General features: G+C 48.5%; 2 protein-coding genes; both read right to left on the bottom strand.

The window, feature by feature from the left end:
* Positions 1-5,788: 5,788 nt before the first annotated feature.
* GSTUM_00011142001 (uncharacterized protein) lies at positions 5,789-8,726 on the bottom strand. XM_002841736.2 has 5 exons: positions 8,216-8,726; positions 6,945-8,148; positions 6,812-6,887; positions 6,691-6,759; positions 5,789-6,636 (listed from the first exon to the last, which is right to left on the bottom strand). The coding sequence occupies exons 2-5, from the start codon at positions 7,030-7,032 to the stop codon at positions 6,051-6,053; spliced, it is 819 nt and encodes a 272-aa protein (XP_002841782.1). The 5' UTR covers positions 7,033-8,148; positions 8,216-8,726; the 3' UTR covers positions 5,789-6,050.
* An 11,634-nt stretch (positions 8,727-20,360) lies between these two features.
* Positions 20,361-22,445, bottom strand: GSTUM_00011141001 (uncharacterized protein; the record flags this gene model as incomplete). XM_002841735.2 has 1 exon in its annotated part: positions 20,361-22,445. One exon carries the CDS (start codon positions 22,443-22,445, stop codon positions 20,835-20,837), a length of 1,611 nt encoding a protein of 536 aa, XP_002841781.1. The 3' UTR covers positions 20,361-20,834.
* Between the last annotated feature and the right edge of the window lie 2,029 nt (positions 22,446-24,474).

Here is a 24,474-nt window from a genome sequence, read left to right as displayed (position 1 = left end):
GTGGAAGAGTCCATGGGGGGAAGTGTTTGTGACTTGAGGTTTGCGATGATGCTGAAATGATGGGAGGAGTGGCTTGGTAATCAAATGCTAATTGTGAATGTGTGGGTAATTTATCCACACCCTAGAAATATATCGAGTGATAGGGAATCAACCAGGCCCCACAATATCCTCAATTCTTTAAGACTATCAGAGTATTTTTTTTTACTTCTCTTCGCGTGTGCCAGGCCCGAACCGGTAGAATTTATCTCCACACGCTGCAAGTTATTGGCAAATATTCGTAAACATCAGCTGATATCAGTGGGTGTTTGCAGATATTTGCATATTTATTGAGGAAATATTTACTAACCACATGGCATGTGTGGGAAGACTATCAATGCCGCCAGGCATACGAGAAGCCTGCAGGCCTGGGGAGAGCTGGACCTACAAGTCCTGGGTCATTCTCACTTTGACCTGACCTGGCAGCCTATGAACACTTGTTAAGTTGGGAATTTCAATAGTAACCGCAATGGGGAAGAGAAGGTGGCCGGGAAAGGTATAGAGAAGGGAGGGCAAGTAGTGCACTCGTCGACAGAGGAGGTTGCGGATGCGGATAGTGGGGATGGTGCAGTTGGGGGGGGGAGGATTCTGCCTGCTGCCGCAGCGTTCTTACCCGTTTGCAGTTTAGCACCACTTTGGGCAAGGCCATCACTTAGTGTTCCCTGGATCTTGGAGGGATGTTTCTGGTCGATGGTAGTCAGGATAAGGCAGAAATAGGTGGTAGGAGTATAGGGCGGAGCGGACGCTACCAAGCGGGGAGAATGTTTAGGAGACAAAAAGAACAGTGAAGAGGAAGGAATGTAGAGGTTTTTTCTGGGGCCGCACACGGCTATTGGGCCCAATACACTCGGTAGATGATTCCAACTAGCCGTGAGCGAGCGAATGGCCTGGGGTAGAATCATAGAATATCACTCTCTACCTTTAGAAAACCATTTTTCGGATTTTCCTGACCATACATTCGTGAGCAGTGCGGTTTTGAAGTGCACTCTGAGTTTCCCCAGTATATTGTTTTCTCTCTTCTCTCTTATTATGTATCGCCCTTCGAAAAATCTGCGTACTATCTGGATCACCTGATAAGGTCGCCAATCTATGCATACAGCCCAACATAAACCTCTCTTGCACGCTGGGAGTGGATTCTACTGTCACCAAAAATGCGCTAGCCTTAGTTAGAACGCCAGCAGAGAACTAGGGAGGGTTTCCATGCAAAACGCTTCAACGAGATAAACACTACAGTGAGTCAGGACCTAAGGGGAGCAAACCCCGACCCTCAGTCTCTAGTGGAGTCCCACTAGTCTAATTGTGTCCCTTCTTATCATACTTGCTTCAGTTCCGCCAGCCTCTCCAGGGTTACCGCATTTTGGGGGCGTGGAGGGGGCCAGCTCCCAGAAAGTGTTGAAGTGCAATAGTATCCACGCACCGAGGGTGTCGTGAATCCCTTGATGGTGTTTTCTCCCTTCCATCCCTTCCGTTCGGGTTGGGGTATTAGTGGGGTAAGTGCTACCATATTATATTCTCAAACATGCTTTTCATCATTTCCGCACGTGGTGAATTATTATAGACAAGTATGGTTTCTTGCCTCCCCTCTTCCGAGGTCACTCCCTGGCAACTCTGTCGGTTCTACCATCATCATGCATTAACCCCCTGTATTCTGCAATCCCTGCTTTTTTATCTTGTTTTCCCTTATTTTATATTCAGCCTGTAACTCCTATCTGTTTTTCCCATATTCCTTCTCTTTCTTTCCTTCGCAGTGTTTGCACGTCCACATTTTGCTTTCCTATCCTCCTCTTGTTTTTCTCTCTTTCCTCACCTCCATTAAATTTTTGTCCACATTTCGCATTTTTCATTCTCTATTGTTATCTTCTCAGGTTCCTAAGGTTATAATCTATCCAGCAAGGCCTCCTTCCTTCTGCCCAAGCCCCAACCACCTGAGAATATTGATGCATCCCCTAGCACACCAGCCAGTGCTGAGGGAAGCAAAAAAAAAAAGAAAAATAAATGAATTTAATAGATACCTCAGACTTTGCTCAAAGCACAAAGGAAGGCCTCTAGTAGTCCATCCATGGGAGTAATATCTCAGAACAACCGCTTTTGGCTCGGGCGGCGGGCCCACACGCGATCGCAAGGGACCGGAGAGGAGATGCGGGGCAGTCGGGCGTGTTGAAAATGGCAGTTAAGTACCCGTAGCTCAGACTGGAGGCTACAGTGGTGTGCGTACCTCTCAGATGAGGACGCGTAAGCAGTGAAAAGTTTTCACCTTATTTCTTTCCTATTTCTTTTCTTTTCTTTTCTTCTCAACCTTCTCAACCCTCAAGTCGACAACGAACTCCACTCCACACCTCTTGTATGAAACTCTCCTCACTCCTTATTCTCTACTCTTCACACACATACAATACAAGGTTCCCTCATTACCATTAGAGCCAACTCAGTCCACTGCGTAAAACCCACCTTTCAGTCATTACTGTTGCAACGACAACCTGTTTTATCCTGTCTGTCGTCCTCAATTTCCAACAGGGCGTGGTTGTGGCTTCCTGAGTGATGTTTCATGATTGCTGCCAGCAGATATCCACTCCAAAAAAACTGAAGACAAGTGGAATGAATGAGCCTGGTGGGAATCTCGATGTTTTGAATTCGAGAATATGTCCTCTTCTTAGGAGCCTATTTTGGGCTCTATTTGCTACCCCGACAACTTTGGAGGCACTCCGCATCTAAGGGAAGCATTACTGAGGTAGCAGGCATATCCCGAACTCTATGCGACTGCAGAGTATCTATTGAGAGGGTTGAGAGAGACACCGCGAGACCATGTGAAGCAGGTTTACAATCAGAATGCGTATTCTGAGCGATAAATAAATAGACCGCCTGATACGGTGCCGAGAATAATAGGGTAGCGAGAATCACCGCTTCTCTCTAATGAGTCAGCATTTTCATTCAATTTAAGCACCATATCTCCTCCAAGAGAAGTGTTGGTTCTCGCTACCCTATCGTCCCCGGCACCCTATCAAACAATCTACGATATAAGGGACCATGGAGGATGGGCGTTAATCTCTAGGGTTTACGGCGGAGTATCGCACCCCCTGGCCCATTTTCTCTCCGGCCCTTGGCCTGTGAGGTGTAGACCGTCTGGGCACCGAAAAAAAAAAAGAGACGGACGGATACTATTGGAAACACTGGGCTCCTGCTGGGTGCCAAATCACCAGGAGCTAGGTGTTATTTGGTTAAACATCTTGGACCTGTCACAAAACTGGCAGATCATCCGCCACTCCCTCGGGATCCCGGGGATCCTACGATAGTCTTATGGCGTGTATGATACTGGAACAGGAAAAAACGGGAGCACATGATCTAAGAGTATAATTTGTGGCATCCAGAACTTATACCAGTCTAAAACTTCTCAATCGATTATATCATATATATCAAGGGCTCAATCACTTCAAAAAAAAAAAAAAAAAAAAAAAACCCCTCTACACTATGCTCCTTAGTATTCCCAATAGTACAGAGTTTTTTTCTTGAATCAATATTTTAACATGGTGGAGGCGTATAATCACTTTAAAAATGGTAAATCCTCGTGTAGGTTTTGGATGGCACGAATCGTACTAATCAGATATGTTGCAGTCCTTTCTCCCTTCCGGATTCCCTCCCCCATCTGCCGCCAGCAACGAGCAACAGAGTCAACAAATATCTCCGACTTTGTGGAAAAGTAGAAGAGAAAGCTTCCCCAGATCTCCATTTTATCTAGCGACGAGTGTTATGCTTCGGGGGCGGGTGGTCAAGCTATAACCGGAGTGAATTTTTTCCAACCCCCTTGAGATCTCGTAGAGACTCTACAAATCTTTCTAATGATGTACTGTGCTCAAAGGAGCCATGTGCCTTCTGGGTCAGCCAGTGAGGCTGCTGCCTTATGCACAGAGTGATGGTGGGTCCGATGGTGTGTTCTATTGTCTGAGTGATGATACTCAGGCAGTGTTTGGCTTGCGTGGTTTTAAGGTGATACCTTTTACAAACTGCGGTTTGAAAAACCTCAAAAAATATGGCTTAATAATAAACGTTTCAAAATACTCATGACTGGTTAATCTCAGTGTTCCTTCTCCCATAACATAACATTAACACTATCACATTTTCAGCACCGTTATTCAGGGTCCGAGCCCAACTAACTACAAATTGTTTCCTCACCTTGCAAAAGTTCCTAAAGGTGTTTATCGACAACACATGATACCCTATCATACAAACCGCATTTCGGAGAACCTTACAAATCACGACGAGCCGAATACCCCCTTATAATAATATCATACAGGTATGATGCTAGTGCCAATATCCGCCAAGCTTTCCAACCCCTCCATCATGCTAACCCCGCACCGAGCCCAACATTAGAGGGTTTCCGCAGAGACAGCCAGGCAGTGTCACCACAGGTTAACGAACAAGGCATAGCATGGCGGTTCCCCTTACTTACCCCCCACCTTGCAGAGGTGAAAAGTGCATGAGATTGGGACCCGGAATTGAGGAACCGATAACCTTTTTGCCCTTATGAGGGTGTGATCATGTAGGCTCGCACCTCAAACATAGCACTAACAAGAGCTCTCTCCCAAGATTTCATGATATTATGATATGTATGATGTCATACTCCTCCAAGATTGTCCGCCCTATGATTGACCTCTCAGGGGTACGGTACAGTGCACATTTTGCAGGAAGAAGACATTCGTCGCAGATTTTCCAAAGGCTTTGATGTACAAAAGAAAAAACTCCTATCATCATACCTATGTCAGGCTGTGCAAACCCTCTATTATTTACACCTAACGCACTGTCCCCCCTACCCGGAGCGGGCCCCTGCTCTATCGCCCCCGCCAGACCAGAGGAGCAGCAACCCTGGAGAGGGGCAGGCGGGATGCAAGCGAGCAAGGTTGAAAGGAAATTTTACACGCAAAACACCCGAACGGATACAAGCGCTATATACTGTGGGTCAGGGCGTATGGGAGTAAGCTCCGATGCTCGGGGTCTCGAGTGAGGCCTTGGGCACGATAGAGTAGTGTACGGGACCGGGTCCTAGGTTCGAGGGCTCAACTTTATCTATTATAATATTATTATGATAATAATATGATACAACATTTCCTTCCTTCCTTCCTTCCTTCCGCCCCTACAATCTCACTCTCGATTCACCCAGTTATTCAAGCAGCTTTTCCGTCTATCCATCCTACCTCGCAATTTCCTTCTCCTGTGCAAGTGCCGTGGGCAAAGCAGGCGGTTGAAAACATTACGCTATCCGGATGAAGCTTTTGTTCTCCGACAAGGACTATTACCAACAACCGCCCAACCAGGATTTACCAATGTTCGGAGAATTGAGTCATGTCGGACGTCGCAAGTATAGTGCCGTACCGTATTGGATCTACCACGCTTCCAAACTTCAATATATTCTACGCCCTGTTTGGCTCGACCAACAGAAAAAAGGTTGGAAGTGGAGGGAGGTCAACCATTAAGTATGTAGTGGTGACTCAAACCATCACCTGTCTTGGCGACGGATAGGTGATTTCAGCTTGTGGCGAAAAATCGCGGCTTGATGTGCATGGAGGCCCCGGACGGGTGATAGATGGTGATTGGGTTGGAGAGATCCATGAGTGACTTATGAGAGAGAGAGGTGGCATGTCAAAAAAAAACCGCCATCTCTTGCACCGGGTCAGCTTTATCCCGACAATAACCTGCCGAGTGCCAGGATAATAAAATTGATTGAACGCCTAAGAGCACATTCCATGTCGTGAAAAAGGTACGCTAAGCACATAAGCACGGGGGACAGCAGCCTAGGCACCAGTGACAACTTTCCGTTAATACCAGCATTCGCACATTGGCTATGATACCCCCAATAACGTCTAATTTCAAAATAAACATTGAGAAAAAAAAAAAAAACTAAATTAATTTGACCACATCATGGAATAGGAAAAGAGGAAAGACATCCCTGATCGCGCCATCCCCGAAACCACCGCTGAGAAATATCATGACAAAAAGAAATAAAAGCTATCTACTCATGCACGTTCCTAATGATTACTGGCTGGCAGTTCCCATGCGGGCCTATACCCAACAATAGGGGTCTCATTCGCCGGAGCTTCTGCCAGCTGTTGCTCGGGATATGGCTTTGGCGTGGATGGGTCGTCGTGTCCGTGGGCGAATCCAGGACTCTGGATCGGCTGTGGGACATATTGCTGCAGGTGTTGTTGCTGCGTGTACTCCGCCATGCCCCCACTCTGAGCCGGGGCCGTCGGCTTCTTTTTGAAGAATAGAAAGAAGACACCGAGCGCGAGTGCACCTAATCCTGCTGCCCCACCGATAGCGATACCCGCGATCGCACCTCCAGACATAGGTTCTGAGTCTGTGCCTCTTGAAGTGGTAGCCGACGGAGGAGCGGTAGAGTGTGTTACGGTGACGATAGAGGGGCTGCTTCCAGGCTTAGTTGTCCCCGTCAGTCCCAGATCGCTACGCCTGGAGGTGAGGACGCCGATTCCTGGGGTGTTCCCGTTCAAGTAGTAACTGTTTGTGTAGGTTGGATTCGAGGTCTGTTCGCAGTGAGGGTATACGGCGTCGTTGGGGACTACTTCAGTGTTGCAGTATGGAAAGGCTTCTGTGCTGGAACGGAGTTAATCATCAAAATCCGGGGCGAAACATCCTCAAGAAATATACCAGCAAGCAGTACCACACCCGGCGGTAAAATCCCTGCAATCCCCCCCGCGGGCACACCTTGCGATATTACTACCCTCGTTCATTAGTACTAGTACTCGATATTCTCTGGGAAGAGACGAACGTTTCATAACAGCATTGTCCAGTAGAAGACACAACCACACAGTTCCCCTTAAACCCGCGTACCGAAGGGCATTGCACTAAATACGGGAACCGTTAGAAATATCGTCAACCACAAAATATCACAGAAAACTCACCATCCGCCATGACCCCCGTGCAATAAAAATTAGCAGTCGCTCTCTTCACCAGATCCGGATGCGGTGGAGGCGTGACAATCGCTCCCATGGCCCCTATAACCCCCGTGGGCGGCCCTGGGATACATTGTGCTGGCGGGGCGAGGAAAAGTTGAGGAACAAGACGCGCTTCAACAACAGCCAATATCGAAAAACTGAAATATCGAATCCTCATCGTGAAGGATGGAAAGTGCAGAAACGAGGAAGAAGAAAAGGAGTAATGGAGACAGCCATGGTGTTGCCGAGCAAGAGGGACGGGGTTGGTGAGTTTTCAGCTCCAGGAAAAAAGCAAACATCTGCCTTCCAGTTTTGCCCAGGGGGCTTTATTCTGACCAATGAAATGGAAGGGGGAAAAAGCCGATAACTAATCCCCTTGCGTTACAAGCAATAGTTCTATCATACTCGCTTTCCCATTGCCGCAACGTGGGGGGGTTTTTTTCGCCTAACCGACTATGGTATCCTACCGATTATCATGGTCTCGATGACTGAAGGTAGACTATCACACCATTGATGTGAGACTCCCCAATCCAACTTTCCCCCTTACTTGTACAGTACGAGTACCTGTACGAGTACTCGAGTACCGGTATATTGGACTATCCCTTTCGAATAATCCATATCACAATGAATGAAAGAAAAATATTTTCCCACGGAATAAACTTTCCGCTTACATCAAATTGTAAGCAAAAATACTCGTATACCGGTTTCAGCTCTCGAGTACAGCATAAATGCCGGTACTTGTGCAATCACAGTCTACTTTAGGACACATGTGTAACCCAGTTATGATACAAGTAGGGTACCATTGAAAAAGAGACCACAAGCTTTTCACCGATGAGAAGCGCTGTATATAAGCTTCGGCCAACCTAATCGGGCTCTTAAGCACCAATTTGGGGGAATTATCTTCCAACCACACCCACTACAATACAGTACCGGTAACTCGGTGCGGGGTCTATAATACAGCATTGGAGTTCATGGCATGTCACTCGGCAATAGATGAGAACTGCGCGGGTGGTGGCATACTGTGGCTCTGTCATAAGGCACAATGCTTGTAGAGATGGGAATTGCACGGGAGGGAACACTCGTTCTCAGTCGGGGCATTTGTGCCGTAGGTTGGGCTAGCCTGGGGGTGATTGAATCGTGGAGCCAGGGTTCGGTCCGCGCCTACCGGGAGCTGGTCAATGTTAGCGGCTGGTGGCATATACGGGTGCCTATAATCATGGGAATTGGGGGTTGTATACAGTAGTAGGATTTGGAGTTGGGTGGACTAGGAGCAGGGCTCGGCGTTCGTGAATCATATTTCTCCTTGGAATTATAGCCTCGATCGTAGCTAGGTATCATAATACGTCCAATCATTCCATCCACCAACACACCCGTATATCAGCCAACTACCGCGCATCAGGCGAAACAGGAAATACGAAGCAAAGGAGAAAAAAGAAAAAAAAGCGAGGGAACAAGCAAAAATCTCCTCATATTTATGATTAACGCTGGTGTAACTTTGTCACCCGGAACCAAACCCCGACAATCCTGTATAACCATTACCTAACTGCCCATCATTGTCCATCAATTGCACTCCATTTACATTCAAAGCAAACCATCTCCGTTAACCTCCCTAGGTTTCCTGAGGAAACATTATACCCACCTCAATCCTCTCCAAGTCCTCCCATCCCGCCCCCTCGGCCCTTAACCATCCATCACCACCACCACCTATGCTTCCTCCATCTTCATCCATCAAAACCCTGAGCATGGTCCTCGTCCCGCGCTCCCCACCCATCTCGACTCTAAGCTTCAAATTTACAATAATCGAAAACCCCCTGAGCATCTTATTGACTCCTGATTGCAACTCTTTGACCGAGCTACTACCCAATGGGGCTGCAGGATCCCACTTGAGGTCTATAAGATTTGGCGCGCAGAGATGGTTCTCTAGACAAATCTTTAGATTGCGTCGTGGGATGGCATCGCTACGGCGGGAATCTACCAAGGCGGTAATCAATGGGAGGACAGCGGAGCGGAGGGAGTCGAGGATTTCATGGGGAGGCTTTTGGTGGGGGATAGTCCAAGGGATGTGTTGGGGGAATGGAGAAGAGCTCCGGTGACGAACGTGTGGGCCTGGCTGAATGGATGGTGAGAGCTGGGAGATGCCTTGGCGAGGGGAGAGGGATTGGGGTGATCGGGGTGAAGCTCGAGGTGGAGAGGGTGCTAGGACAAGCTGTGTCTCTCGGGTAGCAGCCGGCATGGTCGTGCTTCTAGACTCTAACGGTGCCGAAAAGGCCCCACTCGGGGCGTGTTGGGGGGCTGTTACGGGCTGTGGTGGTGGTGGGCGATAACTTCCTGGGACAGGAGAGGTTATTGATTGTGACAGTTGGGAGATACCCCCACGGGAAGGGGAGAGGATATCCCGGGAGCCCGGAGAAGGAGAACCCGGTACAGGCGTATCCAGCAACGAAGGAGGTGGCGATCTGCGCGCGGGGGAACCAGCCGAGCGCTTGGGCGGTGGCCGGTAATATGACTCCGTCGAGGTTACATTTGAAGGGGATGATCGTGATATATCGTGCTGTGCACCACGAGGTGACCTGGGCTTTCTTGGCGGTGGTCTATACGTTGGCGATAGCGAGGAACTGTTTGAAGGAGATAATTGTGATATACCACTCCATGTATTAGCAGACCCCTCTGGCCCTCTTGAAGGTGGTCTGCAGGCTGGTGATGGCGAGTCACCATTCGATGGGGGTAGCTGCGATGTACCCCTTCCCGGATTAACGGGCATCTCTGGGCCTCTTGACCGCGACGCCCCGGATCCGACTCTCGGTAGTTGTATGCCATTGACACCGTCCATTACCGTTCCAGAAACCTTTCCCAACTGCCTCTTCCACCTCTCACCCCTTTCCCTCCAGTTCGACTGCGTGTTTTCCTGTGAGCTCGGTGGCGTGTTTTGGGGCTGCTTTCCACCCGAAGGTTCGGCGGTATGGCCCGACGATGTCTGAATCGATTTAGCATAGCTCCAACTGAAAGCTTGATCACTATGATTACCGTAGTGCTGGACCCGCCAGCCAGTCCTCTTAATAGGAGCGGAAGGTTTCTCCTAGCTGAATTGGTCTCAGGTATAGACGACATAATATACTCCCAAGCTCTCCGCCCCCTTGCGTCCTGGCCGTATCTTTCAGTCACACCAGCTTCACTATCCCTAAACCCAGCTAATAACATCCCAAAACCCATCTCGATATCCTATCAATCAGTGAGTTAAATTGCCACTCTTTAGGATATGGCGAGAATACCTCCGCTGTCATTCTCCCGAATACTTTACTTGCGTCAAACTCTCTGGGAAGTCCGGAACGCAGATCTAGATCTGCCTTTGCACCGCTACCCTTAAGAATCATGACGACGTTATCAGCTATCCCCTTGGCCCGTCTAGCCATCCACCTTCCGCCGACTTGTCTGATTTTTTCATTGGCCCAATTTTGCTTCAACAATGCAAAATATAGGGGCGGCAGTGGGCCTAAATTTGGGTCCGCGCCTGCTGCAATCATCATATTGATAAGATCTTGCTTGGGGTATACCACTGCAACCCCTAATGGGGAGACGCCCATTCTATCGCAGGCATTTATGTGTTCTTCCCCTGGCCATAGTTCTCGCAGATATTGGAAGATACCCCTCGTTTCTGTAGGGGCCTTTTCCGCATCCATACCCGCCGCAGCGATAGCATGGAAAACATTCCTTCCGAGACCCGGAGAGCAGATAAATGACGGAGGCGGTCTTTCCGGGTTTGACTTGCATGTCATCAAGTATTTTATACCCTTTAGTGGCAGAGGAATCTCTAAGAATCGGGCCAAGTTAGTATAGCCCTCGTGGACATAGTCCCGATCCGCGCCATGTTGGAGGAGAAGATCAGCAACCGGGTAGTTGCCTTCAAGGACGGCCACACTAAATGGTGTGCGTCCCTTTTCATCTGTCCGATCTACCAGCGCTCCATACTCCAATAATTGTTCTGGAAAGAACAAATCCCGATGACCTGCAATCGCACAAATGTGAAGGTAGCTTGCATGATGCCACATAGCCGGAAGTGAATAGTGTACGTCCGCTCCATGACGAAGAAGCACTTCGAAGACGTCCCTGTATCCCATGTTGATCACCTCCATCAGTGGAGTTTTGTTTTGATAAATAACCTCGAGATGTTTCTTCGAGGGTGTGTGGGCTAGAAGGTAGCTAACCACCCTTGGGTAACCTGCTAGAGCAGCATAGTGAAGTACTGTGTACTGCCCGCGCCCGTTCATATCTCTATAATTGACAGCTTTGTATTTATGCAGCACTTGAAGAGTGGCTACCTTGGCATTCTCATGGTCTCCCCCGTGTTCTTTAATATTTTCCAGGCGGTTTGCGGGACCAAGGACAGTTTCCGCCAACGGCTCAGATGCAGAGTCTTCCGATGAAATTCTACGACTTGATGCCGCTACCATCATATCTAGCGCTTCGGCACGACTAAACAAGCAAGCCAAACGAATGGCCGATATACCCTCGTCTTTGGCATAGGGATCAGCACCGAGTCGTAGAAGAGCCCTAATGCTAGCTATATGATTTCTCCGGACTGCGTAATGCAACGGGGAGTGGCCCCAAAATCCGTGCTCGCCGCTCCGTGGATTTTCTATTGCCCATTCATTTACATCTGCGCCGCTTCTGACCATCAGCTCGGAAACGGAGTCAATACGTTGTTCATCGAAAAATGGTAGAAAATGGATCGGGCCTTCTCCGAAAATGCTCGTTTTGTCTGCCTTGGCTCCCGCTTCAACGAGATACCTAGAGACTTCATAATGCCCCGCCCTGCCGGCTTGTAGCAAAGGTGTCTCCCCTAGGCGGTTGATAACATTGACGTCTATGCCCAAGCTTATGAGACCTTTGACCACTTCCAGATAACCTGACCGAGCAGCGCAATGCAACAATGTGTCCTCATCTTCTGTAACATGAATATCGCACAGTTCAACACCAGGCGAGTTCTCGATTGCGTCTGCTATTCCTTCCAGACTGCATACATCTACCCACGGGAACAACGCGGACCGCTCTAACATACCCATAGCCCCTCCACATTCACGGAATAGCGCAAGAGTCTCATCGTAAGCGTCGGGGTAGTACTTTTTTAGGTCTTCAAATGCTGTGTGCGATCCTTTTAATGCCCCCTGTCGTAGTAGTGCTTGGAATGGAACCTCTTCATCAAGTTGAACACCCAAGGCGTCTAAAATTCGACCGACTAAGTGCCCTATCCCATCGTATCCCCCACTATCCGCATAATGTGACAGCCATGCTAGCGCCATATCCGAGGCACTAGGAATTCCGGCGCCATAGCGATTGAGAAGTAGTTGAAATAGCTGGAAACTGGCTTGATGGGCGTGTACCGAGTTACTGGACGCAACTGCTTCTAGAGCATGAAGGATGGAAGCTCGCACGCAATAACTATCCTCCTTCATGCAGTTGGCGTCAAATACAATCTAGTGAAGTTAGCCCACTGCAGACTGATGGGATAGAGATAAAATTAACATCTTCGTAATCAAATTCTTCCAGCAGGGTGACTGGGGAGATATCCTCGGTATTCCCTGTAAGCTCGCAAAGCTTGATTACGGCACTCTCAAGATTCCGCTGTGTCGGTAGGTATTGTAAAGTGAGTTCCAGCACCCCACAAACAGCGTCGGCTTCTGAGGCATCGCAGCGCTCGCATAACATTACTGCCACTAGTGAGAGAAATTCAGGGTCTTTCTTGAGTTCTTGGGATCGTGACTCAATATCCACCCCGTCAGACTTGAACGGGGCGATCTTGAATGGATTGATGCCGCCAAGCATGACACGGAAAACTAGCATCCCGAAGCTATAGACGTCCGTGAATTTCAGGTGCTCTCTCTCGATAACCTCGTCATATTCAGGGGCGTTCCAGGGAATCGTGTGCGCCGGTAAACCCCTGTGCTCGTCGTCCCTGAAATCCAAGACTGAAGATCCAAAGTCACCAACCTTTCCAACCATCCTTCCTTTCTCCGCTGACCAGAAAATGAGTATATTCTCAGTCTTCACATCCCCATGCACTATACCACTTCCATGAATAGCCAACAATGCCCTTCCAGCGTCTTCACAGAGTTGCATTTTCTCCAAAAACTCCATCTCCGGCTTCCCCCTTTGGTAGTCTTTCAGTGTACCTTCTTCGGAGTACTCCAGCATAAACAGTGGCCAGGCGACATCATGATGATTAAGGTCCGGTTCCCACCCAACCCCCAAAAGCGTGATAATGTTAGGATGAGATCGCAACGGCTGATGCGTAAGGGCCCGGATCTCCCTAACCGAAGCATTGTATAAGCTCTTCTTCGCTTTCTTGTTATTACGGTCATCAACAAATCTCAATCCCTTCACCACTAACTTGTCGCCAATATCGTATCCCGCGCACCCATTAATAAAGTCCCGAAACGTCGCTTGAATAGGATGTAGCGAAACCTTGAACGACATCCCCTCACCCAGGGTATCTTGCCCGGCCATTGATATGTTGCCATAAGTATGAAATTCGTCGTTTTTTGGCCACACCCTACGCACAAGCGAGAATAAGTGAAGAAAGTCTAGTGGTCGTTCATAACTCTGCACAGGCGCTTGCGCTTGCGGGGCCGTAATTTCCGTGCTACCGCCGGCACGAACTGTTTCTCCTAAACTTGAGGGTTCCGGAGAGGGTCTATGGGAGGACGATGAGGAAGTTCGCTCCTTGTCCCTTCCTGCCCAATTAGGTGTGCTCCTCGCCGTGGTCTCGCTCTCTGTAGCCCTTGACATCGCAGTGCGTGTATGTGATGCGATTATGCGGGTGGGCGAGGTAAGAACAGAAAAATATTTGAAGAAAGGAAAGACAGAGTATCATAGGTGCACGAAACAATTAGAAACAATTTTTGGGTCCCGTTACCGTGTGAGCGGGAATTTGCGATTTGATGACCTAAGTTAAGGCACGATACTGTAGGAAGGCAAAGCTATCACAATACAGATAGATGATGGTTTTTTTTTTATCCCATTAACTTACTGAAGTTAATACGGGAGGGGCCGCACAGTGCTCTGTGTTACCAACAGAAGCAGTTGGAGAAAAGGCGCTCACAAGTGTCTAAGGCTGAGAACTTGGCTTTTCTCGATGATGATTTGATGAGTGCCGTCCCCTATGGTACTTGTACAGTACTCAGCCGGCGTGGTATGCCAGTGCCTATGTCACCAGTACTAGTACAGTACCATTTTCGAAAGCCTTTTTTTTTCCTGATATTCGAGGGCAAATGATCTCCTGGTATGATACTCGAGTATCATCGGCCTGGTTCGAGTTGGAATAAACTCAGCCCTAACCTACCAAGCAAGAATGTTAATTAGCCGAGCAGGGTTAGGGTTAGACATGATTCTCGCACGATCCCCTATGAACCAATTTCTCTTCGAGCAGGATGCGGGGCTCAAGATACCACATAACTTACCACAATTACAAATGTTCATAAAAACCGAACCGCACGAGCACTGAAGGCTGTGCCGAAGCACTGAGCGAGGCTTAGCAGTTGTGAGTTGTGGGAAGCAACATCTCAGCACCAGCATCGCACAATAACTAACTACTCCTGACTCAACCCTTGAACAATTCCCACTCAATATTCAACAGTCCTTCCGGGCACGAGGGAATACCGATACAGTACCGTAGTATCTTACCAGAAAACTCCGCAAGAATCCTAACCTCTCTGCACCCCTTATTCCCATCCTCTAGGATTGATGGACATAATAGGCGAGGACCATGTGTTATCCATCCAGGCCGAAAGTATTGCTAGGGCCCAAAATCTCCTGTGCAAAGCTCATGGCTTTGTGGCGTGTTACACATGCCTCAGCAGGACTGCACCAGACTTGTTTGTACAGGTACGGCACCTCCCTCAACCCTCTGCGGGCACTAGGAGAGGTACTCGAGTACAGTACCGGTACCAGTATTAATACAACGCTAACTACGTTCAACTATCATCTACTTTTGAGAAGAGTCAATTCTCCTAATACTATAGTATCTACTTCTACTGCTTTATGGTCCCGCCTTAAAAAAACCTTCAATCAGTACCATAACGCTTCCCTATGGATATAGCGGCCCTCTCGATCCAAGTCTTTCAACTGTACATCATGTGCGTTGATGGCTACACCGTCTTTTCTCGCGCGCAAGCACTCGGTCCCGATAGCAAACTCATCCAAACAAAGTTCCGCATTGAGGAGCATCGGCTCGAAGAATGGGGACAATACTGGGGTTTCAACAGAAGGGATACAACTCAACTTGAGCGCTCACTCTTGATGCGCGGCAAAAATACCCGTACAATTGTTATAGAAACCTTGACCGCAATTTCCGTCATCCTACGCGACTCCGACACCCTGATGACCAGATATGGTCTGAGGAGGAATGACCTTGATAGTGAGGAATTTCGGAGAGGCCTAGGCGGGGGTTTGGCGGAAAGGTTGACATTTGAGCGGGGTCAGCACGATGAATATGTTGTTAGAATTAACAGGAGGAATTCTCTACTGGCGAAATGTCTATGGGGAATTCGAGATAAATCCAGGATCGAGCGGCTGATCATAGAACTGAAAGGTTTCAACGACACTCTAGAGTTACTGCTCCCGAGGGGCGGGGAAAAGAGTATAGACTGGTCCACCGCAACACTCGTTTCCGGAAGCGACGATCCGGAGGAGCTGGGAATCGTAGCAAAAGCTCTAAAGGATCTCGGACAAGAGGAAGCTGGAAGAATAGTGCAATTTCGTCGAGAAAACATCCTCCTTGACCGTGCCGCCGCACAAGTACTCACCTTCCGGCCGTCACAACACTTGCTCATCAGCAGAAACGACTTGGATTTTATCCCTCGACGGGGCTCCCGCGAACGATCACTAGCCCTATATGGAGCGGATATGGTAATGGTAGAGTGGAAACCCTACCCGCTAGATGTGTCCGGCAGACAAATTGAGGTCATCTCACAACGGGCTGATAACCTAGCAAGACAACTGCACGAGTCCACCGGACGGCCAGCGAACTGGAATATCCTACCGTGTCTGGGATACTTCGACGATGCTGCCAAGTTCCGGTACGGCTACGTGAACGTTCTTCCCAAAGGGATCCAGAAATACCTCCCCCTATCACTCTACCAACTCCTGGAGACCAGCACCCCCAGCCTAGGAGAGAGATTTCGCCTAGCAGAGTACCTCGCCAAGAGCCTGCTACTATTCCATTCCTCCGGCTGGGTGCACAAGTCCATCCGCAGCTCCAATATCGTGTTTTTCCACTGCGCGGTGAACAATGTTCCGTTATACGGAAGCCCATACATCGTCGGGTTCGACTACGCCCGCCCTGACAACCCCAACGCGCAGAGTGTCGAACGGTCGACGGGGAATAACGCTGAGAACGCAATCTACCGTCACCCAGACCTACAAAGGGCAAACCCTCGCCGCTTCACGGCCTCCGACGACATCTTTGGCCTTGGCCTCGTCCTGCTAGAGATCGGGTTGTGGAAGCGTCTGCGGGCTTTTGGTCCCGGGCAGGGAAGGGAGTTTCTAGATAGATGTATTACCGAGACCGACAAGCTCAAGCCCAAAGTCGGGATCATGTATGCAAATGTTATGAAGCTTTGCTTGAGCGGTGACCTAGGGAGCAAGCATGAGGCAAGTCTCGGATGGGAGAAGGCGGCCGGAGATGCGCGATGGGAGGACGATTGGAGAAAGGAAAAATTGGCTGAAGGTACGAGGTTTTATTGGGAGGTTGTGCACCAGTTGGGGAAGTGCCAGGCCTAAGATGGCCTTCGGGCCCAGCGCGCGTGAGTCGATCTAGACTTCTTTCATCTATTCGAGCTTTTTTTTTTTGGCATTGTATGGGTGTGCCTTTGGGAGAGAGGTTCTAGCTCAATTTCCTAAGATATCATGCCGGTGTTTCCTTTATTCTTTGTTTGTTTGTTTTTGTTTTTTTTTGCCATACGTTAGTAACAAGATTCCAATAAAGCAATTATTATACTACACCTCAAGGGGGCTGCTTTATTTTATCGGTACCGATATTTTACCTCAGATCTAGAAACGGGAAGAAGTAAGCACTAAGTTCTTCTTGCAAAGTCCAGTAGGTGAGGATAATCCCGTAGGTAACTACGAATCGGACCCCGTTTGCTGGGAGATTTCGTGTTATTTTACAGAATCCCTATAATATACAGTTTTAAGGTATCTCTTCATACCCTGTACTTTTAAGCATCCGGCATTTATCTCGCTTTTCATCTCAGTCTCACCCTTTGGCATTGGGTATCGGGGACTTTGGTTCATTGTTGTTTCTCCGCCCTCGGCCATTTGAGACAGAACATAGGGTTTAGGGCAGACGCTGCAGGATTGCTCCAAGTTGTTTAGCATGGCCGATCACTCGTTTGCTTTCTTGGTGGTTCGGCTGAGCCCGGAAAGTCATTTTTCTGGAGTCTGTTTGAGCTCACGGTGATTGACTCGGTTCGGTAGCTGTTGAGAGAGATGTGTAATCTCCTTGTCTGTCCTTCGTGAGCACCTCCGTCTGTTACCTAGTTCATCATTCCTTGTGTTTAGTTTCCCCCGATTCGGGTACGTCCTTCCCACTCCCACCGTTTAGTTCTTTGGCTGTCTCACTTCTATTACTACTACTATTATTATTATTATTATTATTATCCATTTATACGCACAACCAAACGGCTATGGCGCATCTCTATACTATCCTTTCGGCTAAACTGCAGCACCCGTTCTACCCCCTACCCAACTCCTAGAGTATCATTCTCTCCCCGCAAATCTTGGAGGCTGCACAGGTCTATACCTATTCCGATATTGAGTTCCCCAAAGTCTCCTGCATGCCCGTGCCCTATCCTCCTCCGGCCCCTGATCATTCCTCAGCTCAAGAAAAGCCTGCCAAAGCTTTACCGAAGTACCCTTCCTCCTTTGAGTCCGCAAAAGTTTCGGAATTGATAGTGCCCTCATCTGAAGTTTTTTTTTTTGCTTTTTTTCCCGCTTCACTGACATAAGACTGCAATCCAGCGACGCACGTCTGACCGCTCGGCTCGGGTACCAACGAAGGCCGGCAGGTGTTGCACATTTCCCGATCTTGTGGAGGTAATACCCATACCCAATGTGTCCCATCCTCAGCCGGCTGAGCAGTGCTCGCTTCGTGTTCCCCCATAACTCTTGCCTCTCCCACCATACATGCCCCGTACTCGAGCAGTGCTGACTCTACACTACCTGTCGCTACTCTCCTGTATCCTTCTCTTTATGTATGCAATTGGGGTGCATGCGTGGTTTCCTATTGGACGTCTCCTCCGTTTTCATGGTAGCCCAAGCGACCGATCACATTTCGCCCAGCAGGCTGCATCCCGATATAGTGGAAGAAGGAAGGAAGAAAGAGAGGTCTGGTTGCTTGGAATATTAGTCACAAACGTCATGTGAGCGATGCCTTATGGTGGCCCGCGCAGTATTCATAATTTACCTACCCCCCCCCCCCTCAGTCATCGCTCTCCTTCCTGTTATGCCCTGACCATAAGTGAAGGGTAGACAGTATAGTACCCTCAGAGGAAGCAGTAAATGTCACCGAAAATTCCTTATCCAATAAGCCCGATTCCATAAAAAAAACGAGAGAAACTGCCGGGACAGCCTCTTTGTAATTCACTCACATATTATCACTCGCTTATACATCACCACACAAAAAGTTAAGCCTTGATACTGCCATATATGATACAGAACAATTATCCCCATCATATTTCCCACAAAAGGGAAAAGGGTTAGGCGAGTCTAACGAATACAACCAGGAGTACAACACCACCACCACAAAGAGAGAAAGAACGCAAAAAAAAAAAAAAAAAAAAACACTACCCATCTCTCACCGGGAAGACCAAAAAGCGAAAGGTAACCGTATCCAAGACCATCACATAGGACTCCACCCAAGAGGCCTCTAACCCCAACATTAATCCGCACGAATCCCCATCCACTCATGGAGATCTGCCCAATGCAAAAATGGGGAAAAAAAAATATCTATTCGCCAGGCGAAGAGGAGGAGGATCTCGGATCGTTTTCCAAAGTCCGCTGAGTTGGGGCGTCTGGAGGAAGATCCCCAGGTAACGCCGAGGGTTTGTATCATAGGCGTTCTATTCCCTGTAGGAGATGAAGGGGTTGAAGGCCGCGCAGGCGGTTCCTAATGGCTTGGAGAGAGTATGGTGGGGGGGGGGGGATAATTGCGCATTCAAGAAACGGATTTAAGTACTCCCTTTTCTGGACGTACCACGTTATACGCAGGGAAGAATCTCCAAGGTTCGTATCATACAATCCCAACAAAGTTAGGTCGCCCACGCACTAACAAATCTACAAGATGAGCAACCATGCCAATACCTTCCTTCATGACCACCCCGTTGTGACGAAGATATTGGTATGATATAGCACAGCTAGCAATTGACACGAGTGATCTCATGTGACAACACTTCACCCCTCCCCCCCCAACCAACCACATGGTCGACCTCAAGCTCGCAGCATGATTCTACGTAACTTTCTATAATAGCAGAAGCGTCCATTACAGGCGTATTGTATGGTCTACAGTCGGGTTCCGTAATATCATATAGTATGATATCACACCACCCCGTAACGGGTCCGGTTCGCCCCACGCGATGGATCGTTCAATAATATTATCGTAACCCCTTTTCAAGAGGGAATAGAACTCCATGCCGAACGGAGCCCCGGAACCAAAACCAAATCGTGATTTCAGAGAGGAGAGGAAAACCTTGTTTGAGGGTTTAAACCTGTGATTTGAAACAGAAATCGCATTTTCCAAACACCCCCCCCTCAGAGCAGTTATATGATACCATAAACGTCTTATCACAGCACGCATACCACAAGCCACAGTATGACACAACATCTCACTCTATGTCATCATATCATAGCAAAACCTGGGTCCAAACCGTACCTACCGTCGAGTGATACCTCGTGCTCATCAGTGGCTCAAACACAACCCAACACATCTTCCAAGTTATGATAATTATCATAATATTATTATGATAAAATAAGAAATTAAAATTAATCAACCCTAGTCCAATCCAATTCCTAACCTAAAAGCCAAACCCACCCAACCTAACCTATGAAGAGAAATATTTCAGACAACCCTACCCAGTCTCCCTTCCGATCATCCTATGATAGACCGTCCAGAACCGCCCCAGACGGGAAAAGAAATAAGTCTTTAAATAATTAGAGACAAAAAGAGAATAGAAAAACAAACCTTCAAAGAGCGTAATCTTCCCAGGCGACGTAGAGGAATGAAAGAACAAACGATAGCCGAGACAGGTATAGAAAGAGTTACCGGTACAGACTCCGTGATTGTTTTTCCTTTTTCTTTTCACAACACCATCAACAGCACCAGCAAACCGAGTGTTAGATTCTACAATACGTTGCATTTGTTTCTTCTTTTCTTTTTCTTTGCTTTTATCCCCCCCATCCACAGCACTCTCACTGGTTCACACTCGGGAAAGAGAAGTACAAAGAAAAAGGAAAAGAATATAAAACAGATTTTCGAATCCCCGCTGTCAATCGATAGCAAAAAAAAAAAAAAAACACGCACAAGAGAGGAACAAAAAAAACCCCACCTTAACCCGGCAGATAGATAAAAGTGAACATTTTTGTAGGAGAAAAAAGAAAAGAAAAAAAGAGCTGATGAAAGAAGAAAAAATGTACATTTCCGCACCAACTATAAGATACGATAGGATGGAAAGATGGGTAGGTAGATAGGTGAATAACGCGAATCCCGAACACATTAACAAGGGACAGACAGACAGAGCTAGATGAAGCTAAACCAAAGCCAAACAGAGCAAGATAGAGAGACATAAACAAACAAGTCAAATACGCTTTTTACTTCAACTTCCAGAAGGTCCATACTTTGCTCCACCGCTTTGACTTCTCCTTCTTATGGGATGGTTCCTTCTCCTTAGGCTCGTTCATGGGTGTCGATGGCATATTGGCGTACAGTCCCCCAATCGTCATAGTGCTAGATGAGGAGGTTAGGCTAGGTATATCGTCAACACTCATGCGCATCTCCGGGCCGGGCTCGCCGAGGAAGTCTGAGTATGGGCCGAAGCTGGAGGCCGAGTCAGGGTATTCATCCCCGGGAAAGTCGAGTTGGAGGGGGGTATTTGGGTTTGAGGCGGCAGTGACGAAGGTTGACGGTGAGTCGAGGGATTGGGGGTATGTAGGTGGTTGGAAGTGCGCTGGAAGTGTGACAGTTGAGCTAGACGATTGAGGGGTGATGATGTCCGCTGGCGCGCCCTTGCGGCCCGAAAGGGTTAATGGAGAGGACGATCCGACTTCAATGTCTTGGGGACAGTTGATGGAGTTAATTGATGTCGTGCTGCTCTCCGGGTTAAGAGAAGTGTTGGCTGAAAGTAGACTGCTCTCACTCTTCCAGCCCAGATCACGATCTCCTCCACTTCCCCTCCTCGATGTTGGACGTCCCAAATCATCAGATCCCCATTCCATCACTACATCCTCCTGCCAGTTCGCCCCATCGCCATCAACAACCTTGATACCAATTCCAAGACCCTCTCCACCGTCCATCTTGGCTTCCTCATCATCATCCTCACTCTCAGAGCTCTCCTCACTATCCTCTTCTTCATCCTCCTCGAACACATCGGCCATATGACCATCACCCTCATGTTCCGAGAGAGAGAAAAGTTGCATTTCCGGCATACTCTCGCTACGCCTATGAAAGTACCCATTTCCCTTCAATCCAACCGCAGAATGCATTCTTCTCCGCCTAGCAGCGGCAAAGCCAGCACTAGGTCCGGTGGGAGTTTTGAAAGGGCCCAAAGCAGCATCCAAGTCAATGATAGGACTCTCAACTCCAGTGTCCATGGCAATGTTCTCCGAGCTGGAGTTCGCCCCTAGTGAATCATCAACCGGCATGAGAACATAGCTCTCATTCCACGCAGCTGAAATCCATTCATTGTCACCCAATTGATGCTCTGGCCTTGGCAGTGGTGGCGTTGGTGACCTCCTTGGGAGAGCTCTAAGTTGCCGCTTCGAGTGACGGAGCCCACGACCCTTACCCAGAATTGTTCCAGCCCAGTTCTTGATCTGCTTCTTACTCTTCTTCTTCTTCTGCTTCCGCTTCTCATATGTCGATTCTGAAGGCATTTCTTCAGAAGGAGCTGGCACCTCGTCGCTCGCACCGATAGAAGAAATGTCACGATTGTCGGAGAAGGATCCGGTTGCGGCCAAGGGAGAGTCACTGAGAGCCTTCTTATGCATCTTCTTGGACGGTGAACGCTTGGTGGGGGAGTTGTTGGCGCTTCCAGGAGCACTGCTAAGCGAGGGTGATGCGGTGGCTGGCCTCTTAAGTGAAGGAACAATCACTTCACTTGCCTTACTATCATCTATCACAATATTTGGTGGGGTTAGCAAGATGGCCCCTGCGGTTGAGGGTCGGTCCGATATCGCCCTTAAGGCAGATGTAGGTGGTGTCATGGTTTGGGAATTGCTTCTGGTACGGCCACGTCTTGGCGGGGGTGCAGACTCAATTGTGGGTGAGGGAACGGGTAACGGAAGAACACTGGCAATGCTGTTAATACTGTCTGTGCCCGCATGGCCCCGAACAGTTGCCAAACTGCTAGTCTCCGTTCCTGCTGACATTGGCCTGGGAATAATTTCTACACGGTCAATGAAGTGAACCCGGTTCTTCTTATCAGCCGCGCTTTCATAATCCATCAAAGGACTCGTTGGCGATGGGAGCGATGAGGAACCTAGAATATTGTTAGGAAAATCCCAATAAAATCCCCGAAGTCGAGATATACCATTAAATCCCGGACTAACAGGAGCACTCCAACTGAGTACAGGACTGCTTCCCGCACTAGCGATTGGCTTAGGCGGAGATGCCTCTGTCTTCTCAGAAGTAGCGCCATGATCACCGCTCTCAACAGTGCACGCCAAAGCTAGGTTTGGTGCACTCTGACTCAAAAGACTCCAAACATCCCCACTAGAGATGGCCCCGGACCTGCGATGGGCATGACCTCTACGAGTAGCCCCCGGCGGCGGTGGTGCGCGTTTTGGTGCAACTTTTTCAGCAATACCTGAGGTAATATCCTCTTTCTTCGGTTCCAACGTAATCGGACCTCCAAGTAAATCACCGAGCCCACGATGATGTGCCTTTCCCTCCGGAACTGGACCAACTTTAACTCTGGTGCTCAAACTTGCGTTCAAAACAGTCGGCGTAATTCCAACCCCAAGTACTCTAGCTCCAGGTTTGATCCCCCCAGCATAATGCGGCGCCACTAATCCACTGGTACTTCCTACATCGGGCTGTCCGGGCGAAATAGGGCTCGGAAGTCCACCCGCTTCAAAGGAAACCGCACCCGCTGATCTTGAGCCATTTAAAAGCAGCGAATTTGAGGAACTAGATTTTGGTCTTGGAGCTGTGAGGGTGGCAGAGGCTAATCCCGCAACATCATTCAAGGGAACAGATCCTCTTCGTGGGGGGAACACCGGAAATGAGGGTGGGGCGCCAGGACGTAACGATTGTGACCTCGCATGTGGTAGTGCAGGGAATGTGAAATTCGGGTTAACATCGCACTCCAGTCTGGTGATTGATGGTTCGCGAGTTTGCGAAGGACCAATAGTGGTAGCCATTACTATCGGTGATATTAATCTATCACAACGTATGATGAATTCCGAGTAGTCTCAGGGGAGACCGGGTGTAATGGGCAGAAATGGTTTTTTTGTTTTTGTTTTTTTTTGGAGGGGAACAAGATCGTGACTAAAGAAAATGAATGTAGCGGATTCGTACAGAGCGTGGATCGGAGTCTCGTGCAGAGGAACTAATGTGGGAATTATTAGCCACCAACACTATTTCAAGACCCCAACCCTCTCGCGAGACGCAAATCGATCAAGCACCACCGGCCGCCCAGAACGAAGCGAGCTAAGCGGCTATCCGCCTGTGGCAGACCGTCGATAATGTATCTCGGAGCAAAAAAAAAGAGGGGAGAACAAAATAGTATCCACATCCCCCCTCCGAAAGCAAGGCTTGAAGAACAGAAGAAGAAGCGGGGGGGGGGGGGTGGTGATATCCAAACTAACCGAGTTTCTAGTTCCTCCGTATTGACGAAGCAGGTTACCGTTAGAGGCTGCTTCTTCACAAAACGCAGAATTTCGTTTAAAAAGGAGTTTGAGAATCCGGAGGGAAATCGCAATCTCCACACGTGAAGAATGCAATTACAAAAAAATAATGTAATGGTCGTAGAATCAAAAGGATAATAATAAAAAATGAACAAACCCCTTCAGTCGACTAATACCGGAGAGTTTTTATTCGGTTAGAATTGAAAATGAGGGGAATAAAAAAAAGGTAGCTGCTAGAGCTCGTCGAAAAATAAAAAAAGAAGCGCAAAAAAAACACAGGATGAAAGACGTAAAAAGTCAATGATGCGGAGGTCGGAGAAAAATTGTTGGACGCCCACGAACGCACACAATAGATCCAGCTTAGGACCATGCCGCATCGATGGTG

The sequence above is a fragment of the Tuber melanosporum genome (assembly GCF_000151645.1).
Source record: "Tuber melanosporum whole genome shotgun sequence assembly, scaffold_8, strain Mel28".
NCBI lineage: Eukaryota > Fungi > Ascomycota > Pezizomycetes > Pezizales > Tuberaceae > Tuber > Tuber melanosporum.
The sequence above is the reverse complement of the archived record's forward strand: the minus strand, read 5'-3'. Positions and strand labels throughout refer to the sequence as shown.

Bases quoted from the DNA above. Each gene is read 5' to 3' on its own strand.
- GSTUM_00011142001 (XM_002841736.2), bottom strand. From the start codon at position 7,032: ATGGGAGCGATTGTCACGCCTCCACCGCATCCGGATCTGGTGAAGAGA. The intron at 6,760-6,811 runs GTTCGTCTCTTC...GAACGAGGGTAG, and splicing joins GGACAATGCTGTTATGAAAC to TAATATCGCAAGGTGTGCCC. The intron at 6,637-6,690 runs GTATATTTCTTG...ACTCCGTTCCAG, and splicing joins GGGTGTGGTACTGCTTGCTG to CACAGAAGCCTTTCCATACT.